Here is a 14,070-nt window from a genome sequence, read left to right on the forward strand (position 1 = left end):
TACCAGAAGCACCGCTCTAATTTTAATAATTTTAGGGGCAAAATGTAAAATATATGGTAATCAAACGTGTAGACTTTATTTTCTCTAAAAAAATATTATCAGGCTCTGTGTGGTATCATAAATGTTCTCACGTATTCTTAAATATTTTTAAGTATTTTATTTTTAAATATCATTCAAATATAAAATATTTTTTAATTTCAAATCTTAATTTTTTTATATAATAATTATTCAATCATTGTAATTTATCTAAACTTACAAATAAAATATAAAAATAATACAATTTCTTTAAATTTTAAAATAAAAATAATATTAAAAAATAATATTTAAATAATTTTTTAACTTTATAATATTTTTATTCAATTTTTTCTTTATTATTTTTCAAAACTCGAGATAATATCTTAATTCAAATCATTTTACTATTATTTTTTTATAAATATTCTGAAATATTCACACTGTACAAACTGTCAAACACTCTCTTAAAACTTAAAAAAAAAACTTGATGTTTTTTGTGAAAAGAAGTTTTGCAACAAGAAACGATATTTATAATTGTTTTCCAAATGCCTAAATTAACCCGTGTTTACATGTGGCTGAGAACATGCTAAAGATTGCCAAATATTATATAGAAGAGAGATGTGTGAATAGTAGCAAGGCGGGCTCAGGCTGCTCCAATTTCATAACTCGTGTGTAATGGCCGCAGGCCTCTCTTCTCGAGCGCTCCTCTTATCCATTAACAACGTTCAAGATCACCAGCAACAGCGGCAGCGACACCATTGCTGCCACACCTTCAGCTTTAACAGAAGAGGAGGAGGAAGAAGGAGAAGAAGCTCGTTGGACTCGTCTGCACTTCCACTTTCTCTCCCCACTAGACTCCCTCACTCCCGGGCGACGAGGTCCCGAGTCCTTTGCCGGTCCACGGGCCTCTCCGACCTCGATTTCTCTGTTGGAGTAGGCCGGGATCGCCTTCTCAAGGTCACTTGCCCAAAATCAACACCAACTTCCTTATAATTTTTACTCACGTTGGAGTTTTTCTCAGCATCCTTTTTTTTTTTTGGTTTAAAACTGCAGGTCCCTGTGTCCAATGTCAGGAATTTCTGCATTATTGCACATATTGATCATGGGAAATCAACTTTGGCGGATAAACTGCTCGAAATGACGGGGACTGTGCAGAAGCGAGAGATGAAAGAACAGTTCCTTGATAACATGGATTTGGAGAGAGAGAGAGGCATCACTATCAAACTACAGGTTTTGATATATATATATATTATGCATCTATGTATGTATATATGTATGTACGTATGTGTAGTGTTTACATATTATCTCCTTCCCATCATTGTCAACTTCCTGATGGCACATGGGAAAGTTGTAACATGAGGGTTTTCTTTGCCAACTCGCGTTTAAGAAGAACTTGTCATTATATTTGTTGTTAACAAGTGGTTTATCTTTTATTTGTCTTGGTTCTCTGTGCAATTCGACTAAGATAAATCGTAGTCTGAACCACATACCGAGGCGGATACATATGATACATTGATACCGGTTGTTCTTTCTACACTCTCCTAATGGAGTCCTTAACAAAGATATCCGAAGTTTTTTAATCAAACTTCAGGCATTTAGATTGGAGCAATGGAGGAGAAGCATAATCCTATGAGAACTTGGTTTTTGTCTTTGTAACTATAGCCTAGTTGTTCGTCCTTGGAATGGAAATACCAGTAGCATCTTCAGTGCCTTGCAGTGAATTAACTGCTTCCGGGCATTCAGTTGATACATATGGGAATATTGTACATTCCCTTTTCTACCATACAAATTTCTTGTGTCGTGCATCCCTTGGCACTAGGCACTTCCTCCATTAGGTCAATCACTACCCCATCTTTTTCGTTGGAAAGATACAATGTTGGTGGCAAACCTGATGATTTTGTCTTTATTTTCTGATGCTTTTGTGGTATTATATGATTTTTGTTTGGATGAGTCAGCTTTTCATTCGAGCAAATATAAAGTGCAGAAGACTATATTGTACATGATCCAAAACTAGCAGAAATAACTGCAGACTAAAATAAAACAAATAGCTCGATCTTCCATCGAAAACACATAAAGTAATGCACAAAAGAAAAATATAACCCTTTCCTGAATAGTATCCTCGATCCTTTTGCAACCAGTAAGTACCCTTTCCTCAGTTCCTTGGTCGGGTGATTTTCTTTGCAACTAAGCGATACATTGCTATTGCACCCTCAACTTATAAGTTAGCATTTTGCTACATTTTAGGCTGCTTCCAATGAAAAAGTTTGATTATGTAGTCCCCCTGGGCTCCGCCGAAAGTAGTCATCGCTAGTATGAATTAGTAGTAACCAGTTGCTCCTCTCTCTAAAATGTGATGGAACCATGCAATCAAGTCCAATAGGGAGCGCACTCTGTACTTTCCTAATTGGATCCTAGGATTTAATTGCTTGTTTCCCTCACATTATTATGCAGCAGCAACCGACATGATAGGTATGATCCTCCTGATTGGTTTTGGATGGATAATGCCTACTATTCTGTGATCCTATTAATTTGGAAAATACATCTGTGTGAAGTGTTGAGACACATCAATCACCCATGTCCTTAACCCTCTGTGGTTTGTGATCAGCAAATTTATCTGAGATTGATGTCTTTAGGGTTTTGCTATATATTTTGGTTACTCGATATATCTTTAACATTCTGGAAACTGATTTAATTTGTTTTTCTCTGTGGCAGGCAGCTCGAATGCGTTATATGTTTAAAAATGAAGCATATTGCTTGAATCTAATTGACACTCCAGGGCATGTTGACTTCTCCTATGAGGTATGTGAATGTGGCATATCAGTAAGTCAATATACGGGGCTTTTACATGTGCTTTTAATATTGCAATGATACCTATGGAGTGATTTACCACTTCTGGTTCAGGATCGTTACGTATAGTTTGTCATCTTTACCCAATTTACATGAGAAACCAATTAACTGTGAAACAAAGCTATTTGGTATGTGGATGCTTATAATCTTTTTCGAATAGAAACTATTGCAGATACTGATCGTCACTAATAATCTCAAGAATTAAAATTGAATTAAAAAGTTTTTGGTATTTGTGATGATATGTGGAGTAGTTCAGATTCACCACAATTCTCAAGGGATTTGTTTCACCTTATAGACTGACCCATGTGAGGGACTAAATCTTTTAATTAATAGAATTTATATTACAAGAATCTCATAGCATGTACGTTTCAAATGCCCTGCATAAGACACAAAGAACAACATTACACGCCGCTTTAATCTGATTTCTATCTGCATTTTTCCAGCGGATCAACAGTACCTCAAATCACCTGAGTCATGATCCATCTTATTCTGAATGGAGAGAAAGCAAGTGCTGAACTTCACTTGCAATTGATAATTAAGTAAAAGATGTCTTGGTCTCACCATTGAGTTTGCATTTACAACACTGAATTTTTTTTTTTGATAAGTAAACGGTAGTATTAATAAGAATAGGCAAAGCCCAAGTACATAAGGAAGTATACAAGAGATAAAACCTATCTAGTTTGCTATAAAACACTGAATTTTATTATCTCCTGCTTTTGCTTTACCCACTAACCAAGCCAAAAAAAAAAAAAAAAAAAAGGAAACAAAAAAAGAAAGGCTTTTATGTTGGTTTTCACCAACAAAATGTCTTCTCAAAAAAAAAAAAAAAAAAAAAAAAAGAGAGAGAGAGAAGGCGTCAAATCCTGTCCCAAAATCTTGTTGCATGATTTAACTCAAACTTTCTACTTTTCAATAACATCCTTCCACTTTTCCTCTCCAACACAATGTATTCTTCCAGAAGACAACAATTGAAGAGGAGGACGACTTGCTCAATATGGAAAGTTGAAGAAACAAAAGCTTTGAAGGAGTCTCCCTGCACCACAATTCATTCACAAAATGAATTTGACTATTGCTTGTTAATATCAAACTTGATATACTTAGAGAATACCTCTCTACAACTACTACCATTCTTTCACCCCATAAATTTTTTTTTTTTAAGTTTTATATAAGATTATAATATAAGCCAAATTTGGTTTTTAGGGAGAAACAAAACAAAAAGTATGGTAACTTGACTCTCTCTCTCTCTCTCCCTCTCTCTTTGCCTATCTCACGTACGTGTGTGTGTGTTGTTGGGGGGGGGGGGGTGATGCACATGTTTTATGTATGTTATCTGGATTTATTCCTTACCTCATTCATCTTATCTAGGTTTCTCGATCTCTTGCTGCATGTGAGGGAGCTCTCCTTGTTGTAGATGCTTCTCAGGTGAGTCTTTATCCATTCATTTGTTTTAACTTAGCCCTTCATGGAATTTAAAATTCTTCCATGTTCATTTTACATTATTGTTGTTCTAATGTGGATGTACGCTGATTTTTCTAACTTTTAATGTCACACAATGAAACTTGAAAGTAGTCCTTATTTTTTCTCAAAATCCAATTGTTACTACATCCTTCTCTGGAAGCACTATTCACTGTTTGTTTTTTGTAGGGAGTTGAAGCACAGACGCTAGCCAATGTTTACTTGGCCTTGGAAAATAACCTAGAAATCATCCCTGTAAGTTGTCTGTTGCACTCGTTATTACTCTTTACTACTGCCTTCTCATTTTTCTTTTGGTTCATTCTGGATGAGCTTAGAAATTTCTTTTTTATACTTTAGTTTTTTGGGCTTCTGCTAGTGTTTTTAACAGAGCCTGCTTACATGACTTTTTTGTATCATTTTCTAGCTCCTAACTTGTAACTAAGTGTTCTCTGTTTTATACTTCCTGTGTACTTGGGCTATGCCTATTTAGTCGTTTCAATAAAATTTTATTTTACTTATAAAAAAAAATGATTTCATCCCCAAATTTTTTCACATTAGCGAAACATAGTTGCTTTAATCGTGGGCAATTCATAAATAGTTGGAAAAATGGATGTGTATTGACAACTTTTCTTGAATATATCATTCTTATTGGCTTGACATGCACTTTTAGTTTGATATTCTTTAGAAGATATATGCTAGAGGACAAGAAGGCAATGGTTGTCCAAAGAAGCTACAGGATTCATGAGGGCACAAAGCTTGGGTACAACTATGAAGAGTAGACCATACTGTTTCTTTGCTGCAGACATTGGACGTGAAGGGAAATCAGATGTCAAGTTTTAATTATATATCAAAATTAAAACCCAAGAATCAATTTAGGCCTATATACTTACTTGAAATGCCCACAAAGTATGTTTGTTGGTGCTTTAAAAGCAAGTTTATAACCCAAATGGCCAATCATCATCACAACACAACTGTACGGCCAATTATTTGGCATAAAAGTACCCTATGTGTTCAAAACCCTCAAATTGTATTCTTAGAGATTAAAAGGTTGAGGATGGGTTCTTACCTTAAGGGGTCAATTGAATGAAATCTGGAATTGGTTTCTTGATTCCTTGGTCTTTTCCCTTTCAAAATTGACCTCCCTCTATATGAATATCAACAAGTGCGAGATAGCCCCCGACTCTGAATGGGCTCATCCAGCTTTTATTTTGGTTTGCAATATTCACAGAAAGATATGTAATATTTTGATATGCAATCTGCATCAAGTACTGGTTGAGAAACAAACTTTAAATTGAGTTGTTATGCTCTTTGTTAGCCTGTAACAATTCTTGCTAGGCATATGACTCTTATGCGTATAGTTGTTGACCAAATTGATCGATATTCTAAAATGGTTTTTGCAGCCATTAATATTATTGTGTTTGAGATTATTAGTTGAGAATGTCTAGATAAACATTGTGATGCCTGTTTATATGGACATCAAAACTTCATCCAATTTTTTATTTTTATTGTGGCTCTTGCATGTCAAATGTACTGATATCACTCACAGAGAATGTCGGGTGTAGTCGAACTCATTAACCTGCCATGGAAGCTATAGGGATTGCTTGGGTAATGAGATGAGATGAGAAATTGTGAAAATTTTATGAATAGTAGTGAAATGGTTTGTGAATAGTAGTAAATTGTTTGAGTTAAGATGTTTTATTGGGTTTTGGGAAAGGAGAAAGAAAAAGTTGAATAAAAATATTATAAAGTTTAAAAAATTGGTTGAATATAATTTTTTAATATAATTTTTGTTTTGAAATTTGAAAAATTTGTATTGTTTTTTGTGTTTTTTTTTGGAAGTTTGGGAAAGTTGTATAGGGTTTTTTGTTTGGATAATGAGTAGGTAATGATTAGATGAAAGAGTTGAATATTTGAAATTGAAAAGTGTTTTGTGTTTGAGTGATGTTTGGGAAGGAAATTGTGAGAAATCTTGAGATCCTCTCATCTCTGTTGCCAAACACGGCCTTAAATCGCATGTCGTTCAAGTACTTGTACATGACTTCAAATAAAGTTGGTATAACTCACAAAGATCTTGATCTTACTTGTCTTTCTTCACTCTTTGATGTTTGCTTTCAGTTCATACTGTCAGTGCATAGACTGGCGAAATTATGGTTACGCAAATATATTTTCATTGACAAAGAACATTCTGTTACAGGTCTTGAACAAAATAGATCTTCCAGGTGCTGAACCAGATCGTGTTGTCCAGGAGATTGAAGAGGTAGGTGCCCACGATTTAAAAGATTCTATATCAAATGGATGTGTGTCATGTATTGGTGCTTGTAGTTTAGTTTTACTGGATGGCCGCGATTCTGGAAGAGATAATTTATATCTTTTTGGTCCAATATCTTTAACTTGCTTCGTTAATTACTCCCTGACCTGCCTAGATTGCCTTCTTGAGCGGGACATAGGCCAAATAGGAGCCAAGCCCAATTTTCACCACCCTTTTTTGTTTTTTAACACCAATGCATATGACATTAAACATATGCAAAATGAGAAGAGAGATGATCAATCATAGAGTTAAATAAGCGCGAGGAAGACATAGTCATAATGATATCGTCAACACAGAGAAGACGATCACAGTGAGTAGCTAGTGAGACAGAGAATCAGCTTGGCATGTAACCTCAACAGAGGCGAATGGAGGCAAAACTCTAGAGCGCTATGGCTCAAGGGGTGAGAAATACAGATGTTTGGAGAATCCATACAGAGTGAAGAAGGCAGAAGAGATAGGAAGAAGCAGAATTGTTTTGTGACAGGAGAAAAGAGTCTAGAACAGTATAGATGGAGAGGGAGATATAGGAGAACAGATGAGAGATATGCAAAAGGTGAGAAGGTGACGGAAAGATAGAGAAGAGATAAAAGGGAGAGAAACAAAGATGACAACAAAGAGAGATAATGCAGGGGCTCAGCAAAATATATATACTTTTATGCATGTCCCCAGTTCCGATATTATTTTATGCAAAGGATGTCTATGTGTAGGCATCTCAGAACTCTTTGAAAAGCATGAAACTCATTTAAAACTAGTATTTGTGATATGCTAATTTACCACAAAATCTAAGCACTGCCTAAATAAAATGTTAAATCAAACAAAAGAACTTGACTCCTAAGAGAACTCTAATATATACACATCACGAGATCAATCTAACATCTTTTGAGTGTTGGCGGAATTAGGGAAATGAATGGCAATCAGAGCATATTCACCTGAGGGCTTCACTATGGAATTTTTCCAAAATTATTTGGTGTGATCAGAATGCATGATTTGAATATCTCTTCTACAATTTTTGCATTTCTTAGCTTTGAGAGGAGTCTAGTTCTTCCACTTTTTTCTGATTTTTTAAAAGGATTTTATTGGTTCAGTACAAATTAGTTCCCTTTTCTCAATGAATTTACTTGTTAAAATAAAACAATCTTCTCTAGAAGGCACTTATAAAATTTTTTTAATACTAAATGCAGTTTTATACTTTCATATTGCACATTCCTACATTTTCTTACTTTTCTAATGCTTGTATATTATTCTCTTTTTCCAAGTTACTGTGATGCCAAGTACAAGTAGTAAGACGAGGTTTCTGTAAGGTCAATTCCCTTATTGGCTTCAAACATTTTTAATGTAGGTTGTTGGGCTAGATTGTAGCAGTGCCATACTCTGCTCTGCTAAGGTTAGTTGTTTTTTAGTCATTTTATCTATTTTGTGAAGACACGGTATAAGTCTGTACCTCATAGATAAACTTTAGCATTCACCTCCCTTTTCTTTCTTAGGAGGGAATAGGTATAACTGAAATTCTCAATGCGATTGTTGAACGGATACCCCCGCCCAAGAATACTGCTGAAAGGCCATTGAGGGCTTTAATATTTGATAGGTACATATTTGAATCATTGGCATCTTTTCAAAAGAATGAACTCCACATTTCATTATTCTCTTGTTGTCATTTTCTTATCACCATATTAATATTTGTCTACATTTTGTGCAATCCTGAATTTTCCTAGTGGATTTTTTTTCGCTATTCAATTGTTACAATCAATTTCATACAATGTTGATACGTGGGCATAGCTTGTAAATTTTAATCATACCTGCTAGAATAAGTATACGTTCTGGAAGTTTTCGAACATAACATGTTTGATATTATTACGATTTTTTCTATAAGACAAACATTTTATTTAGACGAAAAAAGAGTGCTACCCCAGTCCAAGGAAAGTATAGAAGAGATCCATCCACCAAACTAACAAAAGTGCTAGTAAATCTTGAAAAGAAGAAACAGAAAAAGCTTCCCTATTTTGGACCTTTATCCATTGAAAAAAGGGTGTAATGGAAAGATGACCTAAGCTTTAATATTGGCTTTTCCCACTCTTCAAAACTACACCCATTTCTGCCATGCCAAATACTCCACAATAAGCAATCCTCCAAATAAAGCGCATTGATGGCTACCAAATTTTTCTTTTCAATGTGCTAGAAGATCCACACTTGAGCAGGCATAACTTAATCAATTCCAAATAGGCTAAAAACCATATACTATATGCCGCTAGCGACCTCAGAATGCAATAGAAGGTGATCCTTAAATTCCTTGTTCTTATTCCACCACATAAGCATCCTTGGAGCAAGCAGTTCTGAATAACTTTGGGAAGACATCTTTCATAGTTTTCTCACCACACCCCATGTCAGGCCAAAAGCGTATCTTGGACCCATAACTCAACTAGAGAAATGGGAAAAGTCCCCCCAATCCCAATTGATGTTTTTTTTCTAGAGATCAACCTTGTAAGGCCCACTAACTTCATGAGAACACCAACAACCACCTAAACTCCCATACTTCGTGTCCACTATTAATCTCCAAAGGATTACTCTTTCTTGGGCATAGCACCATTACCATTTACCCAAAAGAGCTCAATTAAAGAGAACTTTTTTTTTTTTTATTAGTATACAAAATTTTATTGATCATAAGAATAGGCAAAAAGCTTAGGTAGACGGGACATATACAAGAGCGTTGCCTGAGCATGCTAGTTTAGAATTAAAGAGAACTAAATATCTAAGGCATTTGCTCATTTTATACGGTGTATTTTTAAGTTTACTACCATCGCCACATTGAAAGTTTATTAATTAGTCTTGTGGATGTTACCTTCTTTGGAAAAATATTGATATCACCAAAGCTGTACAGGCTATATGATGATAATATACTTATAACACATATCTAACATTTTTAGATTCCCACAAGATTCTCTTATTAAACATATTTTGAAGAGAGTATCTGATGCATCCTCACTAGCTATTAAGCATTTCCGTCCTATATTGCTTGCCCTTCCATAGTCACACTCTACAAATGTAAGAGCTAAGAAATAGAGTATCTATGGGCTGGGGGGATAGGAAAAGCTAAAGGGAAATAAAAGTGTTTGATCTTTCTCAATGGAGAATCATAGAGAGGTGGACATAACTATAATAGTAAGAAACTTATTTTATAATTGGACTGGAGTTCTCTCTCTCTCTCTCATATGACTTTTTGTCTTCCCATTCCTGGTGTTTCTCACCGGGGATAATCCTTTAATCCCTCTTCTAATTTTTATCTTTTCATTTCATGGATGATTCCTTTTCGTTTTCTCATTCTTGGTCCATTCTTCTTTTAGTTTTAGTTTTTGCTCTTTTCTTCTCTCAAGTTTTTGGCGTAAGGGGTTGATGGAGTGTAGTGTTTGGATTGAAGCTAAGCTGTTCGTAGTCAGAAGAAAGGGGGGGGGGGGAATCTATTTTGCATAGTGGAGAAATGTAGACAATTCATGAAGGCTCTATACATTAGTAGAGATGTGGTGGCTTGGTTGGCCAAGGTGGTTGAGGATTGCTTGAAGTTCTTGGGTAATAGGGCTCCGTATCAGACTAAAAGGGAGGGAAACAGAGTTTTCCTGATCCAACTTAGTCAAAACACATATGGTAGGTTTGTGAAACTGGCTGAGCTGGGCACGGGCAAAGGAAAGGGTATCATTGTAATTCCTAAAGGTATAAATGGTATTGGTTGGGAAGGTTTTGTGAAGAAGGTGAGAGACCTTGTCGGCTCAAGTTCCTTTGTTTTTGTCTTCTTCAATGGTGCTGATAATAAGGCTTCCAAAGGAAAATAGGTGAGAAAGGTTAACCCTCTCAGAGGAGCTTCCTCTTCCCACGAAACCCCTTACTTGTCAGCTTTGATGGTACCAGTGAATGATATTCTTAGTTCTAGCAAAGCATCTGGAAAAGTTCATTCTAGGCATAACGAGGTAGTGACAACTGCAATATATAAGTAGGAAAGACCGATGGATATGATTAATAGCAAGCTTCCTGTAGCTGGGGTCGACAGTTGGCATTCCTAGAAGTTGCAGAAATTAGGAGAAGTTGAAGGGTCACTATGGCACGTTCGGGCAGAGCTCCAGGGGTGTAAGGAGAGGTTGGACTCGTTGATGAAGATAGTTGATGATTACTGGGCCTAATTTCGGGCTTAGGCTTTGTTTCTAAAGACAATAATGAAGTTTTTGTCGAGAAGAAGGGGGAATTGGGAATTGGATGGGCCTACGGTTTCTAAAAATAATAAAGGAGATGGGCCTGATAGAGGCCCACTTAAGAGGCTTGTGCTTCGGAAAGATCAAAACAGCGATGGGCTTCAGAGCAAAACAAGCCTAAGAAGGGTGAAGCTTTAGCCCATTTCTGTGGCGGCTCCGACGGCTGGTCCGTCTTCTCAGAGAGAGTCAGAGGCGATGGGCGAACCTTTTAGGGGTACCCCGGCAGTGAGTTTTGATACGGTTAATATGGTGAAAGGGCTTTTTCATATCGCGACGCCATCTAAGGAATAGGCCACTCAAGTGGCGGCGCCGACGAAGGCTCTTAATACACAGAAGAGGTCGAAGGTCAAAGGCGATCCTCCTGGTAGCAATATGACGGTAGGTTCGTCTCAGGCGACTCCTTAAACTGATTCCTATCCTTCTAAGGGTCAGTATTGTGGCACTGTTAGGTCCAAACCCATCTTGGCGATGGTGGAAGAGCATGCATCTTAGAAGGATGTAACAGAAACTGGAGGCTCTTCAGGGGGCACTATGGGGTCGAGTTCCTATTCGATTGACAGGAATTAGGTGTCTTCCTTAGGTACAAAGCCAGCCGCCAGGAAAGGCAAGTGTGGAAGAAGATGTTTGTTGCGAGGGTTTGATGGGGTTGAGAAGTTTGTTTATGAGGTTCCTTGTACTCAGTTCAATTTCTATGATTTACAGATGGTGATTGGTGGAGGTGAAGGCTCTATTTCTTGTGAATCGGGAGAGTTGATTGTTTTAGATGAAGATGAAGATCCTGACACTGTTCCTCTGTGTTCTATTAATCCTAGTATCGAATGGCCAGATAAACATTTGGGGTGTTGAGGAAGGTGGAAGAAATCAAGAATTGTGTGGGGAGTTATTGTGATGGTTTTGAGGAACAGTTTAAGCTCTACTTATCGCCATTGAGGCTGGCCAACCTGTGTTGGCCAGATCAACTACCAAAAAAGAGGGAGTTGAAAATGTTGGAGTGTACTATCAACTATAACACCAGGGAAGGGAGTGTCTTTAGTAACAAAGGTAAGGAGAGGGCTACCAATGGTTCCCAATGAAGCTCAAGATTGTCTCTTGGAATGTCTAGGGGCTAAATGACTATAGGAAACACATCCGGGTAAAAAATATGGTTCGTCAGTGGAAGGCCGAAGTTATTTGTTTTCAAGAAACTAAATTGAAGAAAGTTAACCATTCGGTGGTTAATAGCCTATGGAGCTATTGTTGGGTGGGTTGGGTTGAGTTAGTCTCTAATGGAACCTTGGGAGGTATTATTATTATGTGGGATAAGAGGGCTATGGAATTAGTAGACCACTATGTGGTAAATTATTTAGTGGCTTGTCATTTTAAGAATGTGGATGATGGAATTGAATGGGCGTTTGCTAGAATATATGGGCCTAACTTGGACTCTAGAAGGAGTATGTTGTGGGATGAAATGGCGGGACTTTGCGGTTGGTAGGATCTCCCTTGGTGCTTTGGTGGGGATTTCAATGTTATTTGGTTTCCTTGTGAGCGAGGATGGGATTCTCAGATTACTAAAGCTATGTCTGAATTTTCAGATCTTATTTCCGAGCTACAGTTGATTGATTTACCCATGGCGGGAGGGGAATTCACATGGTCAAATGGGAGAGCATGGTCCCGGTTGGATAGATTTTTTATTTCAACTTCTTGGGAAGTATTATTTCCGGATGTGAGGTATAAAAGGTTACAGAAAATTGTTTTTGACCACTATCCTATCTTATTGGATTGTGGGGGCATTGTAAGTGGGAGAAGATATTTTAAATTTGAAAATATGTGACTGAAGGATGAGGGCTTTGTCAAAAGGGTTAGGAGGTGGTGGGCCTCTTATAATTTTTCTGATACTCAAGTTTTGTTCTGGCAGGCAAACTCAAAGCGTTGAAACAAGACTTGAAGAGCTAGAATGTGGAGACTTTTGGTAATGTAGTGAATAAAAGAATAATTAGAAAACAGTTTATGGAGCAGTTGCAAATTCTGGAAGATCCTTTGAGGAGAGGGAGAAGAAAAAAGAGGTGAATTCAGAAATTGAAAAGCTCTCTCTTATGGAGGAAATTTCGTGGAGGCAAAAATCCCGGATCCTTTGGTTGAAGGAAGGCGATAACTGTATGAAATTCTTTCATAAAATGGCAAACTCTCATAGTAGATTCAATGCTATTGAAGCTCTTCAAGATGGTGAGAATGTTCTTTCCGATATTGGGGAGATTGAAGATCACATTGTGAGTTATTATGAGAAGCTCTTTAGGGAAGAGCACTCATGAAGACCAAAGTTAGATGGGCTGGTGTTTGAGCCCATTGATCAATTGAGTGCAGATTGGTTGGAGAGAAATTTCGAGGAAGAAGAAGTTCTTGATGTGGTTAGAGGCATGACTAAGGACAAGTCTTCGGGTCTAGATGGTTTTTCCATGGAATTTTTCCAAGCATGTTGGGATGTCGTGAAGGATGACATTATGAAAGTTTTTGGTGAATTCCCCTCATTCCTGAAATTTGAGAAAAGTATCAATACTACTTTTATTGCTCTCATTCCTAAAAAGACGGGTGCAAAGGAGATGAGGAACTTTCGCCCCATTAGCTTGGTAAATGGGATGTTGTATAAAATCATTGCCAAGGTGTTAGCCAATTGTATTAGTGTGGTTATGGACAAGATTATATCAAAGCCTTAGAATATGTTTGTGAGGGGAAGACAAATTCTTGACTTGGTTATAATTGCAAACAAATTTGGAAAGCAGAATAAGAATGGGTAAATCTGGAGTTTAAATTGGACATGGAAAAGGCTTTTGATCATGTCAATTGGGAATTTCTTCTTTACATTATTGGGAGATTTGGTTTTGGCAAGAAGTGGTGTTCATGGATTAAACATTGTATTTCGACGGCCAGATTTTCAACATTAGTGAATGGTAATCCGGTTGGCTTTTTTAACAGCTCTCGAGGTTTGAGGCTAGGAGACCCCTTATCTCCTTTTCCTTTTGTAATAGTGATGGATGCACCGAGTCATATGCTTGAAGCGGCTATTGAAGGAAGATTTCTGTTGGGTTTTGTGGTGGGTGATGAGACTCGGGATAGTATTTCAGTATCACATTTGCTTTTTGAAGATGATACTTTGATTTTATCTGATAACAATCGGGATCACCTTTGTGTTTTGAGAGCTTTACTGTTATGTTTCGAAGCTGTTTCTGGGTTAAGAAT

The 14,070-nt window shown here is 36.9% G+C and overlaps 1 protein-coding gene across 2 annotated transcripts in view; it reads left to right on the forward strand.

Annotated features, from left to right (window-relative positions):
- The first annotated feature begins 620 nt into the window (after positions 1 to 620).
- LOC121248938 (translation factor GUF1 homolog, chloroplastic) overlaps positions 621 to 14,070 on the forward strand; it is a 26,917-nt gene continuing 13,467 nt past the window's right edge. Inside the window, exons 1-8 of one of the 2 annotated variants that reach the window (XR_005937547.1) lie at positions 621 to 969; positions 1,066 to 1,242; positions 2,725 to 2,811; positions 4,225 to 4,281; positions 4,504 to 4,569; positions 6,509 to 6,571; positions 7,962 to 8,006; positions 8,107 to 8,207. Coding sequence is in view for 1 of the 2 variants with exons in the window: in XM_041147553.1 (XP_041003487.1) it covers positions 688 to 969; positions 1,066 to 1,242; positions 2,725 to 2,811; positions 4,225 to 4,281; positions 4,504 to 4,569; positions 6,509 to 6,571; positions 7,962 to 8,006; positions 8,107 to 8,207 (878 nt within the window). In the remaining variant the exon portion in view is untranslated. The remainder of the gene's footprint in view (positions 970 to 1,065; positions 1,243 to 2,724; positions 2,812 to 4,224; positions 4,282 to 4,503; positions 4,570 to 6,508; positions 6,572 to 7,961; positions 8,007 to 8,106; positions 8,208 to 14,070) is intronic. The other variant, XM_041147553.1, reaches the window with a different exon arrangement.

Source organism: Juglans microcarpa x Juglans regia, chromosome 2D (genome assembly GCF_004785595.1).
Source record: "Juglans microcarpa x Juglans regia isolate MS1-56 chromosome 2D, Jm3101_v1.0, whole genome shotgun sequence".
Classification (NCBI taxonomy): Eukaryota; Viridiplantae; Streptophyta; class Magnoliopsida; order Fagales; family Juglandaceae; genus Juglans; species Juglans microcarpa x Juglans regia.